Source organism: Fragaria vesca, linkage group LG2, assembly GCF_000184155.1.
Source record: "Fragaria vesca subsp. vesca linkage group LG2, FraVesHawaii_1.0, whole genome shotgun sequence".
NCBI lineage: Eukaryota > Viridiplantae > Streptophyta > Magnoliopsida > Rosales > Rosaceae > Fragaria > Fragaria vesca.
The window spans coordinates 15261951-15280588 of NC_020492.1; the positions used below are offsets into that span (position 1 = coordinate 15261951).

The 18638-nt window shown below is 37.5% G+C and overlaps 3 protein-coding genes across 3 annotated transcripts; 1 reads left to right on the forward strand and 2 right to left on the reverse strand.

The window, feature by feature from the left end:
- The first annotated feature begins 475 nt into the window (after nt 1-475).
- LOC101311638 (F-box protein SKP2A-like) lies at nt 476-5065 on the forward strand. The gene is made up of 5 exons (XM_004290521.1): nt 476-602; nt 1190-1494; nt 3195-3543; nt 3620-3761; nt 4465-5065. Exons 2-5 carry the CDS (start codon nt 1250-1252, stop codon nt 4821-4823), a joined length of 1095 nt encoding a protein of 364 aa, XP_004290569.1. The 5' UTR covers nt 476-602; nt 1190-1249; the 3' UTR covers nt 4824-5065.
- A 1714-nt stretch (nt 5066-6779) lies between these two features.
- On the reverse strand, nt 6780-11249 carry LOC101311929 (chaperone protein dnaJ 10-like). Its single transcript, XM_004290522.1, has 10 exons — nt 10932-11249; nt 10500-10559; nt 9874-9956; nt 9329-9482; nt 8726-8855; nt 7923-8081; nt 7654-7832; nt 7382-7471; nt 6954-7088; nt 6780-6860 (listed from the first exon to the last, which is right to left on the reverse strand). The coding sequence occupies exons 1-10, from the start codon at nt 11016-11018 to the stop codon at nt 6780-6782; spliced, it is 1158 nt and encodes a 385-aa protein (XP_004290570.1). The 5' UTR covers nt 11019-11249.
- A 599-nt stretch (nt 11250-11848) lies between these two features.
- LOC101312216 (putative DEAD-box ATP-dependent RNA helicase 29-like) lies at nt 11849-18638 on the reverse strand. The gene is made up of 11 exons (XM_004290523.1): nt 18170-18638; nt 16909-18070; nt 16724-16781; nt 15675-15788; nt 15167-15212; nt 14370-14446; nt 14124-14176; nt 13887-13968; nt 13748-13804; nt 12696-12822; nt 11849-12359 (listed from the first exon to the last, which is right to left on the reverse strand). Exons 1-11 carry the CDS (start codon nt 18543-18545, stop codon nt 12136-12138), a joined length of 2376 nt encoding a protein of 791 aa, XP_004290571.1. The 5' UTR covers nt 18546-18638; the 3' UTR covers nt 11849-12135.

The following is an 18638-nucleotide window of genomic DNA, read 5'->3' on the forward strand; positions in this document are numbered from 1 at the left end:
GATATAGCTTTTGGAAGCGGCTTCGGTTCTAAACACACCGAACCTGCTACTTCTCCACTTCTATACACTTATCTCTAGTCTTTCTGGAATTCTCCATTCCTGTCTTCTTCTTCCTCAGATATTCTCTCTTCCTTTCTTTTCTTTTTCGTCACCTATGTATCTCTTTCCTCTCTAAATCCCCCAAAGGATAATCACCAAATTTCCCAGTTCAAAGTCTCTTTCCCTTTCAAATTGTCGTCTTCTTCTTTAGGAAAGGAAGCCCTTGAAACAAATCACAGCCACTGAATCCTTGGTCCTACCTCGGGCCCCCACCACCATATCAAATCTGCAGCCATGTGATTCTTCCACGTGGCGTCATACGCGTCGCTAATTCTGTTGCCCGTCTCTCTGATCACTCTGTCTCTGTCTTTGTCTTAGAAAAGAAAACCAAATATTTCTGAATTGTTAAAAAGGCCCCCTCTTTACTTATTTCTTCCTCCTTCCGTTTCTAGTCTTCTCTGCTTTCACGAAACATAAACGTTACAGAGTCAGAGACCAAATCAAAGCCACCAGAGGAAACAACCCAGTAGCTGTTTACTTTGATCAAAAACACTGATTCCCTGGTAATGGTCAAACCATTGATTTTACTGTGCTGGCTTTGTTGTTTTAGAAATTTGTTTCTGATCATTTGAGATTTTGGTGTCAATTTTGAGAGCTGTTCTTTCTGTTTTCCTATCAAAGTTTGCACCTTTCATAGTTCTGAATTCAAAGTTTCTACCTTTTTGTTCTGAGGTTAGTTCTCTGGAGTTGAAGATCATATGTTTTTTGTATTCTAGCTTGAATTTGAGCTTGTTTGAGCTGAAACATGCGCCATCTTTCAAAGGATCTCTTTTCATTGTTAAAAGTTTTCATCTTTCTGCTATATGATGAGATATGTGAAATATGATTATTTCTCTTGATAACAAATAAATAAGTTTTGTTTGTTTGTTTCTGAGGTGATTAACTATAAAGTAATGATGGGTTTTGATTGTGATTCACTATGCTAGTTCTGATGCATCTCTGCAAGTTTTCTGAGGTGTTGACACATGTTTAATGTGTTAGAATTCCAAGTTTCTTGTCGTTTTTGACACCTCTGGCTTTGATTATAAAGTTGTATTGGAATTCGTAACAAGCTTATCCATTGTTTGTCTCTCTTTACTTTTGGTGGCAGAACCAAGGGCTTCTCTGTTGGTTTGTGAAGGCGGTGGGTTGAGGGGTGTGTGTCTTTGAAATGGTTGGGAAAGAAAACCTCAAGACTGAAGACTTGAACCTGTTGTTTGAGAAGCTGATGATGATTGGTGGTGGCCAAGTGAAAATGGAAGGGAGGGTTATTACTGATTGGAAGGATATTCCGATGGAGCTTTTGCTGCAGATTCTGACACTTGTGGATGATCGGACGGTGATCACAGCTTCTGGAGTCTGTCGTGGTTGGAGAGATGCTATTTGCTTGGGCCTCACTCGGCTCTCCCTCTCATGGTAAGTGTTTAGCCTTCTAGTCATTTCTCTCTGTTTTTTATGCTTTTGATTTTTGTTATGAACCTTGTCCTTTTAGATTATTTGCCATTCTTGTTTGCTACTTGTGTTTGCTGGTATATTTCCTATACAGCAAGAGAAAAGCTTGAATTCATATCAATATCTGTAAAAAATGTGTATGATGATCCAAATAAAGACTACACTTTATTTGGATCACCGGGTGAAATATACTTTCTGTTTTTTTCATTGCCTGTTCTGTTGGTATGAAGTGCCACAGTTTCTTTTGGAGAGATGGACTTCAGGTTTGCAGAATTTATATTTATCTTGCTCTGTGCAACTTCCATTGTCAATCATTTTCTTATTTATGATCATTCTCTATTGTTGTGTAATCGTTTTTGACAGTTTTGTTACTGTTGGGAACCCAGCATGGATTCCTTCAATGGGTATGTATGAGTTTAGCCCTGCCCTGTCCTGTATTTTCTTTAATACTTTTTTGTTATGAAGGAATCTCTATTGTTGTGTAATCCCTTTGACTGTTTTGTTCTTTGTAACACAATGTGGATGCATTCATTGGGTTTTACCAATTAAACTAGATCTGAATGAGTGTTTTTATTCAGTTTTGTAACTAGCGATATCAATTTGCAAGAGTGTAGAGGGTTAAGCTAAAGTGAATCGCTTAGATGCGGAACATGAGACTGATTTTGTTTCTTGACTGTGCTGTTAGTTGTAACATTAAGGCTTGTTCCATTTCTTGGAGTTGGTACACTGCTTTTAGATTCCCTGCCTGATGTGTTTATTATGCCATCTAGCTTATTGAAGTGTTACTTGGGGTTCATTCTTTCCCAAAACACAATCATATTTTGATCTTTAAGTTTGCCTCCTAGATGACGTTGGGGTTATCTTTGTATGCTTTAATGTTTGTAGTCAGTGTTCTCTCTTTGTTTCTTGCCCGCCTTGAAATCAGAGTTTGCATCAGAGAATTGGTTTGTTAAACCCTTGATATCAGTGTATGATATGTTTGGAAGAATAGGATGCTTGTAAGTATTTCTTGATTTTCTTTTTCCATAAAGGAAAGATAGGATGCTTGTAAGTATTTCTTGATATCAGTGTATGATATGTTTGGAAGAATAGGATGCTTGTAAGTATTTCTTGATTTTCTTTTTCCATAAAGCACCAATTTAGCTTCAGGCTGGGTCTAGTTAGTATTGGACATGTAATCACTGTGTGTATTCAAAAGGGACTTTGAGGTAGAAGGTGTTGGACAGTGTGTGATTGGTTGTTACATAAGATTATTTGGGTCTAATTTTCGAAGTATCGTTTTCCCTTAACAATCAAACAGGAAAAAGGAAAGATATGTAAAGTAAACTGATGATAGTTAACTGTAAGTACACTGATGATGGTAACTGAGAGAGTTTTCGCGAAGGCAATGGCAGGAAGTGAAGGAAAGATATCCGAGTCAAAAAGGTTCAGAGAGAAATTTAATAATACGTTATGGAAGTCATAAAAATATGCTAGAGGACAGGTAGCTGGGGGCTTAACTTCCCTAGATGCTAATCCTGCAACTCTGTTTCAAGATTGGAAATGAATCATGTTCATGTAGAGATCTCTTATGAATCTATAGAAGCTTTGTGCATTGCTTGTAAATAAAGTCATGATGCGAAGCTAATTGTAACTAATTCTTTTCAACTTTTTTTTTTTGGCAGGTGTAACAAGAACATGAACAACTTGGTCCTATCTCTTGCTCCTAAGTTTACAAGGTTGCAAACTCTAATACTACGTCAGGATAAACCCCAACTTGAAGACAATGCTGTTGAAAGCATTGCAAACTTCTGTCATGATCTGCAGGTCCTGGACCTTAGCAAAAGCTTCAAGCTCACTGATCGCTCCCTGTATGCCTTAGCTCATGGGTGTCCTAATCTTATGAGACTCAACATCAGCGGTTGTTCTGCATTCAGTGACATTGCTCTTGAATATCTGGCTGGCTTTTGCCCAAAAATGAAAGTATTAAATCTGTGTGGATGTTCCAGGGCTGCATCAGATAGGGCATTGCAGGTATATACAAATGTTTTGTTGTTTTACTTGTATCTGAGAAAGACGGTTCTATCAAAATTTATAAATTTATTTGCAGGCTATTGGGCGTTACTGCAGTGAGTTGCAGTGTCTGAATCTTGGTTGGTGTGAGGAAGTCGGTGATGTCGGAGTTATGAGTTTGGCATATGGATGCCCTGACCTAAGAACTGTCGACTTGTGCGGCTGTGTCCAAATAACAGGTATTTTTCAGACAGTATTGATAAGAACTCTTGCTCTTCTTTTAGTTGGTTGTTATACTCATATTTTGCCAATTTTAAGTCGCACACATACACATCAATCTATCATTTGCAAAAGAATAGATGCTGATGTCGTGACAAGTAGTTTAGTGTTAAGTCTCTGCCATTCTGAAAAATAGATGCTGATATCGTGACAAGTAGTTTAGTGTTAAGTCTCCGCCATTCTGTTTCTGAGTCATCTATCAGTATGAGACTACCCATTGTTGATCAATCTATGCATGAATGTCTTATGCCTTGATCATGACTTTAGCATATCACTCAGGGTGACCTTTCATGTTCTCATGTTGGAGTTTATTTTCTTCAGAATAAAGAACAAAAGGTCACTGGTGTAGGATAATTTCTGTAAAGATATTCATGTGTATTTCTGATTTAAATGTGCCTGCACTATTCTCTAGTAATAGCTGTCAATGTAGAGTTATGAACAGTCGGAGATATTCAAAGTGGTATGGTGTAGAACTTCCTCCACTTGAATCTACTTTGATGATTTCCATTTTTTTTTTTTTTGTGTCTTCTTAGTTGCTATCATGTAGAGATGTAAACAGCATGATTGTATGATTCATATGCTGAGATGATCAAACACGTTCCCAATTAAACTGTGGTGTATTTTGGGAGTGGAAATTTCTCAGGCCTTATTCTTTTATTGCAGATGACAGTGTGGTTGCTTTGGCAAACAAATGCCCTCATCTGAGATCCCTCGGCCTTTACTATTGTCAAAACATTACAGACAAGGCAATGTACTCTTTGGCCCAGAGTCTTGCCGCAATGTGGGAAACCAGGAAAAGCAAGAACGATGAGGAAGGGCTCAAGACTCTCAATATCAGCCAGTGCACAGCCCTCACCCCTGATGCTGTTCAGGCAGTGTGCGACTCCTTTCCATCACTTCATACCTGCTCTGGAAGGCACTCTCTCATCATGAGTGGCTGTTTGAACTTGACATCTGTGCATTGTGCATGTGCTGTCCAGGCGCACCGCGCTGCTGCTGCCTACCCTCACTCAGCTCATTGAGTTGGGGACTGAGGACTTTCAGTGAGCTTGAGAGGCTGAAACACTGAGCTCAGTACATATGTTGTTTATGTTGAGATGTAAAAAGATTGGCTGCAAATGGGCAGCAGCCATTTGTTTAAAGCAACGGACTTTCAGAATTGCCTTAAACTTGTTCCACCAGCTTTTAATTATGAATAATGCAGCGTGCCATTGAAAAGACAAAATTTGGTTTCAACATTTGTCTTGGTCTTTGGTCTTTCTCATGCTCTCTTTGGCAGGTCAGTGCCGGTCAGTTTCCAACTTCGTTGCCAGTGTCCGAATGAAAAAAGCCATTGAAAATCTGAGAACATGCTCAGCCCTCTTCTAGTCCCTCCCACCATATATCCATTCATCTGTAGTTAGATTTCCCTATAGTCCTATAGGGAAAATGTAGTTAGGGCCGGTCAGTTTCCAACTTCGTTGCCAGTGTCCGAATGAAAAAAGCCATTGAAAATCTGAGAACATGCTCAGCCCTCTTCTAGTCCCTCCCACCATATATCCATTCATCTGTAGTTAGATTTCCCTATAGTCCTATACTTCAACTTCCTTCTCTAATAGACGAACAGTTGAATGCAACTAATGACGCAAAGCTGGAAAGTTGGAATCATCTGAAATTTGATATTGAACTCAGAAGTGACCATCCAGGGTTCGGGGACTCGTTTTGTTTGGTCAAGGACTAAGGATTTATGAGAGGTTTGAAACTTGGAAGTTGGAACCTAAAACCGGCAGATGTATAATTAAATTGAATTATATGACATTGTACTTGGAGAATGGAGACGCAAGAAGTGGTGCTTTGTAAAGGCAGGGTGCATCTTCTAAACTCCAAGGCAGGATCTTCCCAGAATGATACTCTTTCCTTCCAGTATAAAGGTCTCTGGACTATGGTAATTGGCATTGGCTTGTGTATTCATCTTAAATAATGGTTTCAATCTGTAAGTCCATACTAATCAGTTCCAACAAAAGAGAGAATCCATACTAATCATAACGAAAATGAAAGTTGACTTCGTAATTTTTGTGTGTGCGCGCGCAAGTAAAAGAGCATATTAAACAGAGTGGAGGCAAGTCAGGCAACCATCTTCTCTTTTGCCACTGAAGTTGATATTGACAATCATGTGTTGCTATCCATTGGAGGCGTGGAACACATAAAAGTAGCCTCTACGAATAGGTGTCAAAAGCTTGCTAGTTTTTATGCTCTTTGGTTAGAGGAGAGTCCGGTTATTATTCATGATGTCTTTTTTGAGGATAAATGTAATGCTATAAATGTTTCACGGAGTATGAGTGTTATGTCTCCATACTATGTATTTCTGTTATCTTAATAATATGTAATAAAAAAAAAAAATCAAAAGCATGCTTTAGCGGTTTAGCCTTGTTCCAATGAGCTTGAATACATGTGATACAGTATCAGTGGAACGTATAAGTCAGTTCCTTAAGTCACTTAATCACCTGGTATCACTGAAATGAAGCGAAATAGTGAGTTTGGAATATATTATAAGAGTTAGTGAACGCAATCAAGCCGCATATTTAGCATCAGTTTTGATTAGCTATAGGTTTGTTGTAAATACACATTAGCTGCATATCAGTTTCTGATTTGCTGCAATCACAATTCATTCCCTATGTGTAACTGTAGCAATTGTGATGCTATATAACTTGTATAGTTGTAAATGAGAATATCAATGAAATTCAGTTTCTACAATAAGGTATTGCACGTTTGCGGAATTTCGAGGTTGGCATAATTCTAGGAAGAGAACTGAACAAGCTAACAGTAATATTGTGTTGTATACATGTTGAAGAAGCAGCCGGTGAAATTACAGCTTCTTCTTCTTTTGTTGAATACGAGTTATAGTTCTTACATTCCCCCACTTAGTAACCAGCAAAACCAAAGAGAAAAGTGCAATATAATGTTTGTTATAAATGTGTATTATACACAAGACACATACATCATTTGCCTTTGTACACAATCTCTTCATCATCAACATCAAATGCTGGATTGCAGAGGCATCTGAAGAGCCTGCCAATGCCCTGTAGGCACAGAAAAGAAAAAACAGATCGGTTACATGTGTGTAGAGATATGAAATACATGTATGTCTTACTATATAGAATCTTAGAGCATGCCTGAGTGAGAAAAGGAGTTCTATAGGACAGCCGTCGTGGTGAACCCTCTCCACTACTGCTATCAGAACTACTTCCATCATCATCGTCTGTGTCAGCATCACCTTTCTGTTTTGAAGCTGCACCATTCTTTTCCTCCTAATACCATATAATGTTCTATTGTCAGCAATCAGCATCTCACTGATTAATTAAAACATTAATTTCTACAACTTAGACACCTAATTTCAGTTATCAAATTTTCATGAACACTTAATAACATCCTTCTATAATTTAGTATTTCAACATCTTTTTCAGACCAAAAAAAAGTTTCAACATCATTTGACTACTGAAACTTGAGAAGGTTATTTAGACTTGCCATATGCATGAGCTTTGGTTCATGTTTACCTTAGGTATAAAGAACCGCATATAAGATATGAACAGAACTGTAATACATTGCAAACCTGAAATATCTTTCCAAGCAGCTTTAGTGCCAAAGCACGAGCTCTAAGTTCATCCTTTCGAACATTAGTTTCCCGTAGCACCTAAAATCATGTTTTGAATTATGAGAAGAATCTCAGTTAACAATTTGTGCAAAAATCTTTAGAACCAATTATAAGGCACTCAATCTCAAAGACAATGAGAAAGAAGTACACAATCTGTTTCATGAAAATATTTTACTTGATGAAAGGAAAAAAGTTCTTGCTAATTGAAAGAAACAACTAACCATTTGGCAAACATGAACGAGAGTTACTTCAATGTCAACCACATTCAATTTCCACAATGAATTCAACAATGTGTCTTTGTTCAAGCTTATATGTGATTCAACATCATGTTCAGGGCCACTACCATCCACTTTAAACTGCCGGCGGATTTCTTCCTGAAGTTGCATCAGCTGAAATGCACCTGAATTCATTTTTTTTCTTTTCAAATAATTAGGTAAAGAAAAAAGGAACCAAATTTCCTATTTGAACCATTAGAGAAGTTGAGATTTACCTTTAGCAGCAGTCATCTGTGACTTCCAGAAATGTCCCTTATTCCGTACCCACTCAGCCAAAAATGGTACCCCTAGGTATATGGTTTTCTTTCCAAGCTCTTGTGCTGCTTGTCTTGAATATACATAGCCAATAGTGTGTAGCATATCAACCCCAAAGGCTGAAAATTTAAACACCAAATGTAGAGTGCACAAGTAGAGCCAGGCCGATGCGGTAGTAATTATTATCAGAAGGCAAAAATAAGATGGGGTATTAAATCAAACAAACAAAATGTATCCCTCTAAAGGCTGTTGCATTTAACAAAGTAGAAAAGTTTAAGTTCTGTCAGTCAATATATCCATGGTTGTATTGATAAAATTTTCAGTGTCAATATAATCCGAATACCTACAGGTGTAGTAGCCAAAAAATGCCCCAGTAATATGATTTAACTCATCTCTGAATATGATTTTACGTATTAATCTCCTTGAACTCAAGAAATGTAAAATGCTAGCATATCATACCTTTACAACTCAAACAGAATTAAAGAAATAATGCACCAAAAACCAAAAATGAATTACTGTGAACTTGATCACGGCTAAGAATGAAATAGGAAGAAATTATAACTCAAAGCTTTTGAGATATGAGCTACATAAAAGAATGGCTACATGCAGCATTTGAAGTGGTATCAAAAATTCAAAATCATTTGCAGAACTAAAAAAAAAAAAAACTAACAAGACAATGGAATTTAAGATTTGTGAAACATGATTATAAATGAAGTAAAACAGAAAAGTATATATAACTATATAAGTAGGCAGTATGCAATACCTGCATCAGAAAGTCTTCTAGCTTCAGATTCAGCATGATGTAAGAACCCCTCTTTATCACCTCTTACATACTGATTAAGAAGATCTTTGAGTGCTTTAGCTAGCTTTTCTTCTCTTTCTTTCTGGACAGCCTGCACTAATAGCGGTATAGTCAGACAGCTGATTTTGGCCAAGGATCCCAATCTAGTTGAGGTTAAGAGTGTATTGACACACTTGCATAAACAGATGAAAACTTGTGGAAATATATAATGTGAAGTTTAATTTAGATCTAGAGTAACCATCATAGTTACTTTGAAAAGAAGCAGGTTTTGGGTCATGAATTATGTGATGCTACTACTCACAAACAAGTACCAGTAAGAACTTGAATTAGCTGGAGTATCCTTTTGGGATAATATTCTCTGCAATACCTCCCCATATAATACTAAATGTTTAATTGAGTAGTTTATATGTGCATCTATGACAGTTAAAGTCATTACCAAAAAAAAAATGACTGTTAAAGTAGCCAGACAGTTATAAGCACAATGAATACCGTGCTTCTTTCTTCAGTAAATGAATAAACAGCATGCCTTGCTGTAGAAATGAATGAGTACTGGAAATTTCTTGCCTTCAATTTATCGTGTACTTTCTCAGGGTTGTCACCTTCACCAGCTAATTGAGAAGAAGCCATTGATGCTACAGCTAGATGTCCTATGTAATCCTCAAATAGTTCACTTCCGAAAAGAAAAGCAAAGACAGCTGTGGGGTCAAGCATGGTTTCCCTGGAGAGAAAACTTGGCTTATTGGGATATCAGGAAATCACATGGACATTTAAGTAAAAGAATTACTGGACAGAAAGATAAGAACTCATAACGATACAACAACAATTTTCTTTGTCTTGCAAATATCACAAAACTGAATAGCATGAGACAAGTGTTCTGGTTGTGTGCATTCAGAACTATGGATGACTCAATCTTTTGACTGCTTATATCAAAAAAAGGTATGCTGGATCCAAAATTTATGTCAGGAATATAGAAGATGACTAAAGGCATTGGAGCCAGTTAGAACAATTGCATCATGATTCATGGAAAGTTCAAGTAGCACAGCTGGAAAATTGTGTATGTGTAAGTATATCTGTATACCAGCAATAGAGTATGTATGTATGTACTGTACCTAGGTATGCAATGTTTTCCATTTCGATCATATGCATCTCTTTGCACTGGATCACTCAAAACTTGGTAAGCTTCTCCAAGTACCTGGTAACATCAAGATTTCCACCAATCATGATAAGGAAACAGGAAAACCATAAAAATGTAATACAAATATGCTTCCACTGTTATGGGCTGAAACCAGGTGTGGGAATAGTCCTAAGCATATAACTATATAAGTAATGTGGACGGGGTAGATGAATGATACGCTATATGAGCATCATTTCGAGAAGGTATCTGCTGAAAGAGAGTGAGTAAACCTCAGTGAGGTGCACGAACGGGGCTTCAATAGGTAAAGGAAAATCATACTATATTGGTTGTTCTTTGTCTTGTCAAAAACTTAAAACTTAAAAAGTAGCATCCCACTTTCAATGTAATACAGATTAACTGAGCAAGGCTATATTTACTATTTAGTGTTGATTTGTTGCTTAAAGCGAAAAAAATAGATGGTACCCTTTAGATATGTATATGCTTCAGTGCAAAAGCTTGGATATAATGGGGAAGAGAAGGAAAAAGAAAGTGGAAACGAATACATTAGGCTCAATCCTTCAAAGAATCTATACATTTAAGAATTACAAGCAATGGACTTGCCTGAAATCTTTCAGCAGCTTGAGGATCGTTTGGATTTTTATCCGGATGTACTTGCCTTGCCTGCACCAATTTAACATAGAAAGGTATATAGGAACAAAGTTCAGATAACAAAGTTACAATAGTTTTGCATGATTGAGGTCCCTTAAATTGAAAAGTAAATATTCTTAAGTTTTCAGTATCCTGGATCAAATTCACATCCAAGTGAGTACCAATCCTTGGTGTAAAAGCTTCAAAATAACAAAAGAAACACAATCCATTTATCTATTCATTCTTGTATACGAATCTATCAATGCACCAAAATTAACAGATGAAAAGAAAGATCACTAACATTCATGAGAAATCGAAACGACAACCACAAAACTGGTATCAAGTAAACAACACATTAAACATATCAAACTCAGAAAAGTGAAGGAATGCATCATAAAAATGAACCTTGAGATAATAAGCCTTGCGAATTTCCTCCTCCGAAGCCGAGGGACTGACATTGAGTGCATCATAGTACTCAGTTTCTTTGACCATTCTTGCCTGAGCCTAAGAACAAGACTCTCACAGTCACAGAGCTGAGATTGTGAAAAGCTTCACAAAAAGAGAGAACAAGCGCAAGAAAGAAAGGAAAAGTAAGGAGAAGTGAGATGATCAGAGTGATCAAGACTTCGCCTTTCCAGTTGCTCACAGAAATAAACAAAGGCTTTGAGACCACTTTTTCGCGGGAGGCAACAGTTTCTTTTTAACTGTCCCCATGGTGGAGCTTATGATAGGGGCATTACTTATTCTAATATCTTCATCTGCTTTTCAAGGTTCCAAAAGCTGTCTCTGAAACAATACATGGGTCGGGTTCTTAGCTGGTCTCTGCTACTTTTGCTACTGTAGGTCCGTTTCTTACACGAGTCTTACACGAGTATACATGTTTGTTTGTTGAGACCAACTGGTGACTGTTCTAAACAAGGAGTCTAAGTTTGGTTAATATTATGTTTGGTGTTACTATGTACTAGAATAAATGAGCTTACATAACATCTTAGATGGTGTTATTGTGAGTACTCAAATTAGTCATTCTTAGACAACACCATCATTCTAAACTATAAACCAAACAAACTACTCTAATACCATGCAACACCAAACATGGGTTAATATTAGTACAACCCCATATGAGTCCAAGACATTTTTAACAAATAAAGAGGTGTGTGTTGTCCTTAGCAGTAGTGTTAACTCCGGAGATATGAGCAGCTAGATCGTTCAATACATGCTCTGTGCCGCATATACTGAACTAATTGAATCGCGCACTTCTCCGGAATTTCAATACTCCATATAGAACACCCCACTTAAAAGTTAAACCTTTGAAGTTGTAAGCTGTTCAAAAGTAAGGGTGTCAATTTCACAATTCTTTCCACACAACACACGGTCACTATCCAAAATGACACAGTACAGTGACAATTGAGAGTAGATTTGATTCAACAATACTGAAAAGAAAATAACAGAAACCACTTGACAAAATTCACTACAGCATCCATCTTTTGAGAATTACAAAATTGGTTGATTAGTTGATTTGATAACAATAACAAATACGCCACTCCTATCCTTCTCTTTTTTGGCGATATTTCGGTAAGGTGTTTTTACAAGAGTTGTAATAGACCGATCTTTACCTCTTTGCCTTTCCTCTTTTTCCATTTTTACCACCAAATTTTTTACCCCCCTTTGTAGATTTGCTCTTCAAATAAGAGGTTCTATCTGCTTTTTTCTGCCTCTCTTTCCGAACTTGATCCAAGTCTTTGATTTCAGAACGGACATGAGCATTAGGAACAGACTGTTTCTTCCTGCCTCCCCGAGGGTTCCCCCTGTTGTTCCCCTGCCATCTCCGGTTGCCTGCAACAGACAATGCCAAGTAAACATAACAAATTCATCTAAACAAACCACCATCATAGGCAAACCAATGGCTAAACTAAAATACAAATTCGTATGAGGATGTTACTCTACATGTTACTCTACACTCGTAAGTGAGAGTTCTTTTATATTGGTTAAGCCCAAAACAATTTGGTAGTTGAGACAGATTCAAGAATAATGAATATGGTAATCCAACAAATCTTTTCAGCAGTTTGAATCCTTGCATCTGGCCACCACCCGATGATAAAGAACATTATACCCAGAAAAATTAATTTATGATGAATATACAAAACAACATGCGCTAATAGAGAACATTACCTGTGGCTTCCTCATCATTCCCTTCGCCAGTGCCGTTGAAAGATACGTTCTTGTGTGTACGTGCTTTCCACTTATTGAACATTCCGGTTTTCTCAAGTTTTACTTTCGCACCACTCTCTGTCTTTACCTGTCCACCATGAAAATATAGCACATAACACTCAGAATAACCGCATAAAGCACAACACTTGTTGCATAATTCAGCGTTCTCAAGTAATGAAACAAGACAATAACAAGTTGATTATGAAAGATCCCTGAGATTTAGCATAATTTTAAGTCACTTAGACATTGCATGTCCTGAAATTACACAAACACCCACCAATGATGATGTGATGTTAAATGTGTTTAGAATCCATAATACTTTTTTAACTTGAATGACAGAACAAATAGTCAACCTACCCTAACCTCTTGTCATTACTCATGCTCTGCTCAACATCGGTGTTCAATCCTTCTCAATCAATATGGAAGAAACTCCAACAAGGACTCAACTTTGTATTCAAAGTTAGCCGTAGCATTCAAGTACCTCAATCTCCAACCTCATCCTTGATGCCTACTAAGCTCTTTACCATCCGTGGTGCATTTGAGTAGGTACGATATCATTTGGGTATGTGGTTTAGCCTATTATTAGGGTTTTAATTATTTTACCTACCAGTCACCCCTATGTGGCATCCCAACTAGAGGAATAGTCATCACAATTTCAAATTATTACAACTAAGCTCTTTACCATCAGTTTATTAACTATCTATATGGTGATATTGATTAGCTTAGAGCATTTACCAGGAATCTTTCATAAATGGAACGTTAATGTTTTCCTTCCTCTTGAAAGAAAACCAACTAAAGTGATAACCTTTTTCATATAAGTCTTTTTTGTTAGAGGAAATATATATGACATAAACATTAACCGAAAGATTCCACCACAAAATACATCTTGTTCAGAATAGCATGTCCCGTATTCAAAACACACCATGGAAATAAAATATGAAAAATAGACAACATCCTAAACAAACAGAAATCTAATCGATTCTGATTTACGAAATACGCTAAAGAAAGATTACCTTGCCACTAGCAGTCACTCGGTCGTTAGGATTTAGCTTAATATACTTTTTCCCGCTCTGCCATCCACCAGTTCAATAATGTTACTAAAATATGATTAAGAAAACATAACAATAAGAAAATAATCAGCATTCAAATTACCTTATCCCAATGATATACAGACTTCTGTTTCCTCATGCCCACATTATCATCTGCAACTAGATCTAGAACAGCAGCTTCCAACCTACAAGGAGAAACCAGGTCAACTGGGGGCCAAATCAATTGGATCATCTATCTTGACAAAAGTCACAAAACTATTAGCTTACTGAACCACATAGCTTGTAAACTTGAGTTGAACTATACTGATTTCGAAGAGATTACAGTTGAATCAAATATTACCTATTAGACTCAAAGTTCTCATTCCCTCTGACCGCGAGTCCTGCTTCAGTATGCTGAACAACAATAGCAGGATAAGTCGAAAAGGTCAGCCAGTTTCCAATATTTGGGATCCGAAAACCACAAAACTTTAAGCACACAACTATTTGATAAAACATATTATTGACACCATGAAATTCAGGTGCTGAGTTTCATATTGAAATATTGCAAACCAGAATAACTAACGTGTCAAAAAGTTAGATCACCTACTTGATTTGTGGGTATGGAACTTATAAAGTACTCCTCATCCTTGAAGCTTGTTGCTTTCCTTTTAGAACCCGAAGATTCTAGCATCCAAGAGAAGACAACAACAGAATTAACCATCTAAACAACTACGCAAATAAATCAGATGATAAAAAAGTAGAATAGTAAACCCACTCCCTAACGAGTATAAACAAATGACGGTAAAAGACAATAAATTGAGTGTTTCCTTTCTGTCTAAGGTAGAAGGTTTCTTTCCTATATCATCTGTTACTTGAGATGGATATCTCTCTTCTTTTCCCAATGATCCATCTTCCTTTAACTTTCTTAAAAGTCAAAACACAGACATATAGCCTATATAGACTGACAAAGACGAAAACATTGAAGCAGACTAAAGTGCAAAAGTACACTACAGCAATAGAGCCCACCTTTTGCAAATTGGATGTACATACAAAATTCCTGGTCTCAGTACCGCTCAATATTAACAATTGAAAAAACATATATCAAGTAGCACAATGAAGACAAACCACAGAGCGATAAAAAATGCAGATTATTTTATCAAAGTAGATTGTTTTGCAACTTCTATTACAATGAGAATAAACTAAACTGACAATAAGTATGACAAAATTCGAACAATTGTTCAAGGACTCAAAAAACTGGACAATTGATGTTTCTTAGTTTTAAACTTCTTAGATAGGAAGCAAGCATAACACATGTAATATGTATATGAGGGAGAGAGAGAGAGAGAGAGAGAGAGAGAGAGAGAGAGAGAGAGAATAATAATACAATACCGGACTAGGGAATACCTTTCTTTCTCTTTTTCTGTAGGGGAATAATCTCAGATCCATCTTCCTGCAAGTACACAATTCATTTTAGCGCACTCCATAACAAATCATCATGGGAAGATGCCAATCTATTGAAAGCAAGCCCCAACTCATATACAACTAAACAGAAGAAAAAACCCGCTAGAATATACAGAAGAATTAGTCTTTTTCAAAAAATTGACCCTAACTTGAGAGAAGATCCACAGTAGTAAAACTCCCTATCTATATCATCTTAGTTTGTAAAATAACTGAAGACCAGCATGTGGTTTCCACAGAAAGTCCCATTAATTAGACCTGTTGCAGGAATGAAAAGCAATAGAACATCACCATTTTAATAACCAAGCAGAAGAGAAACTCCTCTATGCATGCACAACAAACATTAGATGATAGCATCCAAAAAAGTTGTTCGCAACAAAATGGTTGGGGTGATAATATTAAAGCTGTAGTCAAAGTAGCCATCCAAAAAAAATTCCTACGCTGAAAATTTTACCTCTTCAACATGATTATTAGAACGTTCCTGATTTTGCTGATGCACTAGATTGATTATCCCTTCATGGATAGCTCTTTTTCTCTTCATTACATCGACCCACTGACTAGCAGGACCCTGCGAAAATCCAAAACCTATATCATTATAAACCATATGAGAGCACATCTGAATGAGAAGATGAAAAGAAACATGTAACAGAATAGTTGACATCATCTTCTACAGAAGATAAGTTATTTCAAGCAAACAGAAAACACAGCCCTAGTCAAAGAAGAAATGCCATGAGTATGTTAGTTCAATAAGGTTTCGGGAAGAGTGCACAGATACAATTTGGGGAGATCAAAGACAATAGTTATAGTTAACTTCCATTTAGTAATGCAACATTGTAAGATATAACTACAAAAGAACAAACAAGGGATTCCAACTGTGAATGTGGAATACTGAAACAGCAAATACAGTTAAAACAAAATGCCATGGGCACACACTCATTTACTTAAAAATAGGATGCTTTCAACATCTACGCGATCAAGTGTTCAGATCCGACAACAGCAATCCCAAAGATAAGGTTATCTTTCCTTTAAACCACCCCCCCCCCCCCCCCCCCCAAAAAAACATCTCTGTTTTCCCTATGATTGCAACTACTCTAAACCTTATAAGCTCCCTATACATGTTCTGTTTCTTTCATTATAAGCCGTCCATATTCACTGACAATCCCATGGCTTTGTCTTGCATCCTCTTGCTCTCTTCAAGGTCTTCACTTCTTTTAACAAAATAAGCTTAGCACAATGTCATCCTTTTAAAGTAAAAAAATCAATGTCTAGAAAAACAAACCATCTAACTATGAATGGTGCATATTTTGCATTAAATGTTTCTTTTTTATGCATATATCATTTATTTACTAGGTTTGGGTTTGTTGATCCAAAAGAAGAGAAAATAACTCTAGTAAAATAAAATACATCATAATTTTGATTGTCAGATGAAATATTAAGTGCGTAAATCAAGAAAATACAGTTGCTAATGCAATCTGCTACGGAAGTCATAAAATGAACATTTACCTTCACATTCTTTGATTTGGCAGCTTTCCCTTCAGCTTCTAGAATGGTCTGCTCAGGTCTAGCACAAATCATTCATAGAACAATTATTAGCAACTTCATACGAAGAAACAATATCAAATAGTACCTAAAACTGTTATTTATACAATATACAAAAAAAATTATCGTCCATCGTTTGTAGTGCAAACCTGAATGTCTTCAACCGTTCAGAAAATGCCAATGCCTTCAAATCTCCACCCTTTAGTGTGTTTATAAATATTGGATGCAGCCCTTCCCGAGGTAAATCTTTTGCTCTTTTAATAGACTCCCTTGAAGGGGAGGGCTTTGTCTTTGAATACAAGCGGAATGCATTTGAGCAAGTTTTCAGCAAAAGGCTTAGTTCTGAAGAAGATTCAATAATCTCTCTAACCCTGTCTGAAACAAGATCAATAGCTGTTTGGGGGAAACGCCCATAAATACTTTCTCCATTTGCAACTGCTTGATCAATCTTGGACATTACCCCATCCATATCCTGTAAAACCTCCTGCTCGGTAGGTGCCGGCCTAATAGGTTTTGAAAGAAACAGATGAAGATCTAAAAGGTTAGGTATGTCTTCAGTTGTCACAAGAGAGAACGCAGTACCGGTCCGACCAGCCCTTGCTGCTCGACCTACTCTATGGACAAAAAGTTTAGGCTTTGGGGGAAAGTCCCAATTGATAACATTGTCTAGCAATGGAATGTCAATTCCCCTGGCTGCAACATCAGTGACAATTAACAACATAGTCTTTCTGTGCCTAAACTTTGATATATGAATTTTTCGAGCATCGTGATCCATGTCACCATAACAAACCGACGGCTCAATGCCCTCCTCTCTAAACAAGATGTTCAGGAACTCCACATGATGCTTAGTGGATACAAATATCAACGTCTGCTCATCAGAATGAATATGCTCCCTCACCAAATAAAGTATCGCCGCATGCTTCTCTTCCTGTCGCAAGGTGAAAAACATAAGCTTCAAGTCGGGGCTAATCTTAGTATCCAAATCAAGCCGCACAAGCCTAGGATCCTGCAGGCCAGCCTTAGCAAACTCGGCAAGCGCACTAGGTAACGTTGCACTAAACAGCAGCGTCTGCCGGTTCTCACTCAGCTGCGCAAGAATCTTATGCAACTGCTCAGCGAAACCCATGCCAAAGAGACAATCCGCCTCATCAAACACAACATACTCCACAGAGCGGAGTGACATCTCCTCAATCTCAGTCAAATGGTGAATCAGCCTACCCGGAGTTGCAATTATAATATCCGGATTTTGAGACAACTCCTCAAATTGATTCTCCATGCTATCACCACCAACTAGTAAACTAATTCGAACGTCTGCGAAAACAATAGTAATAATATTATCACAATTTATCAACACTCGAAACTTTTCGGAAACTAAAATGTGATTAGTAATGTTTAGAAATCAAACCATACCCATGAAATGTGCGAGTTCTTTGGTAAACTTAAGGGTCTGAAGCGCCAAGTCTCGAGTTGGAGAGAGAATCAGAGCCCTAACACCGCCCTGGGGGACGTGCTCCTTCAAACGCTCGAGCATGGGGAGCAGAAACGCTGCCGTTTTGCCGGAACCAGTGCGGGCCATGGCGACGACGTCGTTTCCGGAGAGGATGAGGGGCATGGTTTTGCGCTGGATGGGAGTGGGGACCTTGTAGCCCTTGCGCTTGATTGCTTTGAAGACATTGGGGCTCAGATTGAGAGACTCGAACCCTCCGGACTTGGCTTTCTTCTTCTGCAGCTCGCGGCGTTTCAGATCGCCGACCGAGCTCACGTACTTGGGCGGCGCCACCACCATCGGGGAGGTTTTTAGGGTTTTACTCTGAGATTTTTCGGGTTTTGTATTCTCACTATTCTGCAATATTTGAAGGAGACACGGACCTAAAAACCC

Coding starts and splice junctions, on each gene's coding strand:
- LOC101311638 (XM_004290521.1), top strand. CDS start 1,250: ATGGTTGGGAAAGAAAACCTCAAGACTGAAGACTTGAACCTGTTGTTT. Junction 1,495..3,194: donor ACTCGGCTCTCCCTCTCATG/GTAAGTGTTTAG, acceptor TTTTTTTGGCAG/GTGTAACAAGAACATGAACA. Junction 3,544..3,619: donor CATCAGATAGGGCATTGCAG/GTATATACAAAT, acceptor ATTTATTTGCAG/GCTATTGGGCGTTACTGCAG.
- LOC101311929 (XM_004290522.1), bottom strand. CDS start 11,018: ATGGTCAAAGAAACTGAGTACTATGATGCACTCAATGTCAGTCCCTCG. Junction 8,082..8,725: donor TAGAAGACTTTCTGATGCAG/GTATTGCATACT, acceptor TTAAATTTTCAG/CCTTTGGGGTTGATATGCTA. Junction 7,833..7,922: donor ACAGATGACTGCTGCTAAAG/GTAAATCTCAAC, acceptor AAATGAATTCAG/GTGCATTTCAGCTGATGCAA.
- LOC101312216 (XM_004290523.1), bottom strand. CDS start 18,545: ATGGTGGTGGCGCCGCCCAAGTACGTGAGCTCGGTCGGCGATCTGAAA. Junction 13,969..14,123: donor GAGAACTTTGAGTCTAATAG/GTAATATTTGAT, acceptor TTCTCCTTGTAG/GTTGGAAGCTGCTGTTCTAG. Junction 12,360..12,695: donor GAATGATGAGGAAGCCACAG/GTAATGTTCTCT, acceptor TGTCTGTTGCAG/GCAACCGGAGATGGCAGGGG.